Genomic DNA, 6,000 nt, shown 5'->3' with positions numbered 1-6,000 from the left:
CCTAAGTTCTCTCTCAGTAGCCAGGTCAACACAGAGTCTCTGTAAAGTTAAAGGTTCCTACCTAAGTTCTCTCTCAGTAGCCAGGTCAACACAGAGTCTCTGTAAAGTTAAAGGTTCCTACCTAAATTCTCTCTCAGTAGCCAGGTCAACACAGAGTCTCTGTAAAGTTAAAGGTTCCAACCTACGTTCTCTCTCAGTAGCCAGGTCAACACAGAGTCTCTGTAAAGTTAAAGGTTCCTACCTAAATTCTCTCTCAGTAGCCAGGTCAACACAGAGTCTCTGTAAAGTTAAAGGTGCCTACCTAAATTCTCTCTCAGTAGCCAGGTCAACACAGAGTCTCTGTAAAGTTAAAGGTGCCTACCTAAATTCTCTCTCAGTAGCCAGGTCAACACAGAGTCTCTGTAAAGTTAAAGATGCCTACCTAAATTCTCTCTCAGTAGCCAGGTCAACACAGAGTCTCTGTAAAGTTAAAGGTGCCTACCTAAATTCTCTCTCAGTAGCCAGGTCAACACAGAGTCTATGTAAAGTTAAAGATGCCTACCTAAGTTCTCTCTCAGTAGCCAGGTCAACACAGAGTCTCTGTAAAGTTAAAGATGCCTACCTAAATTCTCTCTCAGTAGCCAGGTCAACACAGAGTCTCTGTAAAGTTAAAGATGCCTACCTAAGTTCTCTCTCAGTAGCCAGGTCAACACAGAGTCTCTGTAAAGTTAAAGGTGCCTACCTAAGTTCTCTCTCAGTAGCCAGGTCAACACAGAGTCTCTGTAAGGGATGTGACTCTCCACTTTCTTTTTCTTCTTGTTCTTATTTTGTGCAGAATCCTACAAAAGTTAATAATAAAAGAGAAACTTTATTTTCCAGCCTATATTGTAAAAACAAAATATGAATGATCCATGTGTATATATATATATTTCATCCATACCACTTCGGCCAAGGCAGAGATGACTTTCCCCAGAGTGGTCAGAGATTTGTTGATGTTTGCTCCTTCCTGTAAAAGGACAAGGGAAAGCAAAAAGCCTTTTCAATGGAAGTCGAAGAATAATATCGTCAAAAGTAACTCAATCACCTCACAAGAAAAAAGATACACCAAAAAACTCACTACGAGCAGTATATAACATTTTAATAATTCAAATGTATTCATTACACAATACACAAAGACTGAAAACTAGAAAACATGAAACTTGAAAACTATGTAACAAAGAGGCAGAGGAAGAAGAGGCAGAGAAGGGAGAAAGACAGAGGAGGGAGAAAGACAGAGGAGGGAGAAAGACAGGATGAAGAGGCAGAGGATGAAGAGGCAGAGGAGGATGAAGAGGCAGAGGAGGATGAAGAGGCAGAGGAGGATGAAGAGGCAGAGGATGAAGAGGCTGAGGAGGATGAAGAGGCAGAGGAGGATGAAGAGGCAGAGGAGGATGAAGAGGCAGAGGATGAAGAGGCAGAGGATGCAGAGGCTGAGGAGGATGAAGAGGCAGAGGAGGATGAAGAGGCAGAGGAGGATGAAGAGGCGGAGGATGAAGAGGCAGAGGATGAAGAGGCAGAGGAGGATGAAGAGGCAGAGGAGGATGAAGAGGCAGAGGAGGATGAAGAGGCAGAGGAGGATGAAGAGGCAGAGGATGAAGAGGCAGAGGAGGATGAAGAGGCAGAGGATGAAGAGGCAGAGAAGGGAGAAAGACAGAGGAGGAAGAAAGACAGAGGAGGGAGAAAGACAGGATGAAGAGGCAGAGAAGGGAGAAAGACGGAGGAGGGAGAAACCTTGAGCCGGGTCCCTTTGGCTCCTGTGGAGTCGGCCCTCTCGCTGCCGGCCAAATCCACCAGGCTGATTTTGCTGACCTGTGACAGAAACGTCAACGGGAATGCAGGGATATGCATTAGCTGACTAAAGTCCTTTATTCTCACAGTTGGCAGCAGATACCCTCCTTCACAATGTCACAGACACATTATCAAGTGCCCTCACAGGCACAGGTAGGGCGACAAGTTACTTTTTTTAATTAGCTTTAAAGTCTAAATCCTTAATTAGTTTTTCAGTCCAATAGCAGCCAGTAACTCTTTTTCCCTATATACAGCTGTAGAGGGATGAGGCTGGAGCAATTTAAACCAATCTGAAAATGATAGATGGAGCTACGGACGCAAGCACTGATTAAAAAAAACAGCAATGAATTCATTTTTTTTTTATGTCCTTGAAATCACAGAGTTCAAGCAGTTTTTACAGAGAGCTTTGGATGAATCTCAGAATACTGTTTCTCTGTTTCTCTCGTCCTCACATCCCTCTGATGTTTTAAAGGCAGCGTCGCACCTTATTTTCCCTCAATGCCAGAAACCCATATAATAGTAACTTAAAAGCACTTGATTTAAATCAAATTATTATAATATTATTCTAAGTTGGGTTTGTTATTTTCTCCAAATCAACTCTAACTTTCGGGTGAAAAAATCCTACAAGACCCCTAAGGTCGCCGTCACACGATTAATAAAAATAAAAAAAACGTAGTAAAAAGTGGGATACGTTCGTGAGAATAAGGCGTCTACTCGTCAATCATTCCATCCCTGAGAACGTCCACGGTTATCAACAATAGAAGGAGAGCTTCAGCAAGAAGTTGTCTTGCCAGAGTGGCTGCTGTCCCTACCATCAATGTGGCTTGTAAAAGTATCTCAAACAGCCAGCAGCACCAGCAGAGACCGTGAGAATGGAAGTGAAATGGAATAAATGAACTAGCTTTCTACCTTCCTGCTAACGTTAGCTAGCTATAGAGCATTTATCTCACGTCTTCCATCTAAATAACACTGATATAATACTAACCAAATGTAAACATGTCTGCCAACTGTTGGTAGCTAAATGCTGATGCTGTCACACTATAGAGAGTACAAGCTTATGGGAAATAATTGTTTTAGCCATGACGGAAGTCACTGTTTCTGTATAGAGCAAGTTTTCAAGGTGTTTGTGTGGGGTTGCGCGTTTGGGTAAATCGTCCGTTCTGTGGCTACGGGAGGGCAATGACCTAACACACCTCCAGGCTGTCTAAGTGGTATTTTGACCAAGAAGGAGAGGGATGGATTGCTGCATCTGGATGAAACCAATTGAGATGGTTTGGGATGAGTTGGACTGCAGAGTGAAGGAAAAGCAGCCAACAAGTGCTCAGCATATGTGGGAACTCTTTCAAGAATGTTGGAAAATAATTCCAGGTGAAGCTGGTTGAGAGAATGCCAAGAGTGTGCAAAGTTGTCATCAAGGCAAAGGGTGGCAACATTGAAGAATCTCAAATATAAATATATTTTGATCTGTTTAACACTTTTTTTGGTTACTACATGAGGATTCCATATGTGTTATTTCATAGTTTTGATGTCTTCACTATTATTCTACGATGTAGAAAATAGTCAAAATAAAGAAAAACCCTTGAATGAGTAGGTGTGTCAAAACTATTAATTGGTACTGTAGCTAAGTTTGTCACTGGTATGGGCTAGTAAATATCCTAAACCTAGCCAACTAGACTGATAGCCGCAAACTAAAACTTTCTAGCTAATGTTCACTCAAATACGTATTTCCACAGGTAATAGATTAAATTCAATGTTTGTTCTATAAACATTCTATATGTTGTTGTCATATTGTAGAAAAATCCTCACAGCCATGTAAACCATGTACAATAGGCTACTACAGCCAATATGTTCACCCAACGTGTGACTCATAAAACCCACGTATATTAGTTATTATAAACTGGGTGGATCGAGCCCTGAATGCTGATTGGCTGATAGCCGTGGTACTGTATATCAGACCGTATACCACCGGTATGACAAAACATGTATTTTTACTGCTCTAATGACGTTGGTAACCAGTTTATAATAGCAATAAGCTACCTCGGGGGTTTGTGGTATATGGCCAATATACCACAGCTAAGGGCTGTATCCAGGTACTCAGCGTTGCATCGTGCATAAGAACAGCCCTTAGCCTTGGTATATTGGCCATATACCACTTCCCCTCGGGCTTTATTGCTTATTTATAAAGCAACAACTACATACATATCTGTTAGGGTCCAAAATCTGCTACATGGACTTTAAGAGGAATGTGAGGAGAGAGGAAGCAAGGAGATTCAAACCTGGTTGCACTTCACTGTACTACAGTGTACTGTATAATATGAAGTGAGATCTCCTCCCCCCTACCTTCTCAGAGGTGTTATCCGTCTCAGCATCGTGTCGTTTCTGAGTGAAGATGATGTTGAACACAGCGTGAGAGCGACTGCTCGTCTCGTTCATGTTGGTGGCCGCCACCGTCCTGCAGAGAAGAAGAGAATGTTGGGTCATGTTCACTTGGCACCAAATTGAAGAAAACTGACAGAAACAGGATTTACCTTTCCTGGACTTGTCCAATAAGAAACGGTAATTTGTCCTTTGTGCCCCACTGAACATGACCCATGACCATGACCCTGTGTCACTTCAACAACAGGCACAGAACATCCTGTATGACGTAACACCACAGAACATCCTGTATGATGTAACACCACAGAACATCCTGTATGATGTAACACCACAGAACATCCTGTATGATGCAACGCCACAGAACATCCTGTATGATGTAACACCACACAGAACATCCTGTATGATGTAACACCACAGAACATCCTGTATGATGTAACACCACAGAACATCCTGTATGATGTAACACCACAGAACATCCTGTATGATGCACAGAACATCCTGTATGATGTAACACCACAGAACATCCTGTATGATGCACAGAACATCCTGTATGATGTAACACCACAGAACATCCTGTATGATGCACAGAACATCCTGTATGATGTAACACCACAGAACATCCTGTATGATGTAACACCACAGAACATCCTGTATGATGTAACACCACAGAACATCCTGTATGATGTAACACCACAGAACATCCTGTATGATGCACAGAACATCCTGTATGATGCAACACCACAGAACATCCTGTATGATGTAACACCACAGAACATCCTGTATGATGTAACACCACAGAACATCCTGTATGATGCACAGAACATCCTGTATGATGTAACACCGCAGAACATCCTGTATGATGTAACACCACAGAACATCCTGTATGATGCAACACCACAGAACATCCTGTATGATGTAACACCACAGAACATCCTGTATGATGCACAGAACATCCTGTATGATGTAACACCGCAGAACATCCTGTATGATGTAACACCACAGAACATCCTGTATGATGCAACGCCACAGAACATCCTGTATGACGTAACACCACAGAACATCCTGTATGATGTAACACCACAGAACATCCTGTATGATGTAACACCACAGAACATCCTGTATGATGTAACACCACAGACGCATTGAGACAGAAGAAGAACAACAACCCCATAACAATGGCTGAGTCATCTGAGATCAGTCTATGATCCATCCTAATAATGAAACACAGAAACCCCCACGGTGAATTGTTTTATACGAGGGGCAGGAATTCATTGCAACAAGATAAGCCAAAGAACAGATCCACTAAAACAAATTTCCCCAAACGCTCTCTAGCAACCAAAACATACATTTTCAGCTGCCTGATGGGGCATTACATAAAATTTGAGGTGGTTTAAGCCGGTTCGTCAACGGCTGGCTCTGCTACCGTCTAATTGCGATTGTTAGTTTCGAGCTAATGAGACAAGAGACAATGTGCTAATTTGTAGAGAAGATAAATCTCTGCCCAAGGAGCAGGGAGCAGTAAACTGAGGAAGAATAGAACACAGCCCAGAGTGTTGCAGTAGAGAGAATGGAGTCATTAGAACACAGATCAGAGTGTTGCAGTAGAGAGAATGGAGTCATTAGAACACAGATCAGAGTGTTGCAGTAGAGAGAATGGAGTCATTAGAACACAGATCAGAGTGTTGCAGTAGAGAGAATGGAGTCATTAGAACACAGCTCAGAGTGTTGCAGTAGAGAGAATGGAGTCATTAGAACACAGCTCAGAGTGTTGCAGTAGAGAGAATGGAGTCATTAGAACACAGCTCAGAGTGTTGCAGT

The 6,000-nt window shown here is 42.4% G+C and overlaps 1 protein-coding gene across 16 annotated transcripts in view; it reads right to left on the bottom strand.

The window, feature by feature from the left end:
- The window catches only part of kif1aa (kinesin family member 1Aa), a 137,642-nt gene that overhangs the window by 90,604 nt on the left and 41,038 nt on the right, over positions 1-6,000 (bottom strand). For all 16 annotated transcript variants that reach the window (XM_029708274.1, XM_029708279.1, XM_029708280.1 and 13 more), the window contains exons 7-10: positions 4,147-4,258; positions 1,750-1,827; positions 920-985; positions 722-818 (exon numbers count right to left, since the gene is read on the bottom strand). In XM_029708274.1, the coding sequence (XP_029564134.1) occupies positions 722-818; positions 920-985; positions 1,750-1,827; positions 4,147-4,258 (353 nt within the window). The remainder of the gene's footprint in view (positions 1-721; positions 819-919; positions 986-1,749; positions 1,828-4,146; positions 4,259-6,000) is intronic.

The sequence above is a fragment of the Salmo trutta genome, chromosome 22, assembly GCF_901001165.1.
Source record: "Salmo trutta chromosome 22, fSalTru1.1, whole genome shotgun sequence".
Classification (NCBI taxonomy): domain Eukaryota; kingdom Metazoa; phylum Chordata; class Actinopteri; order Salmoniformes; family Salmonidae; genus Salmo; species Salmo trutta.
Note: the sequence above shows the minus strand (reverse complement) of the source record. Positions and strands in the feature narration are given on the sequence as shown.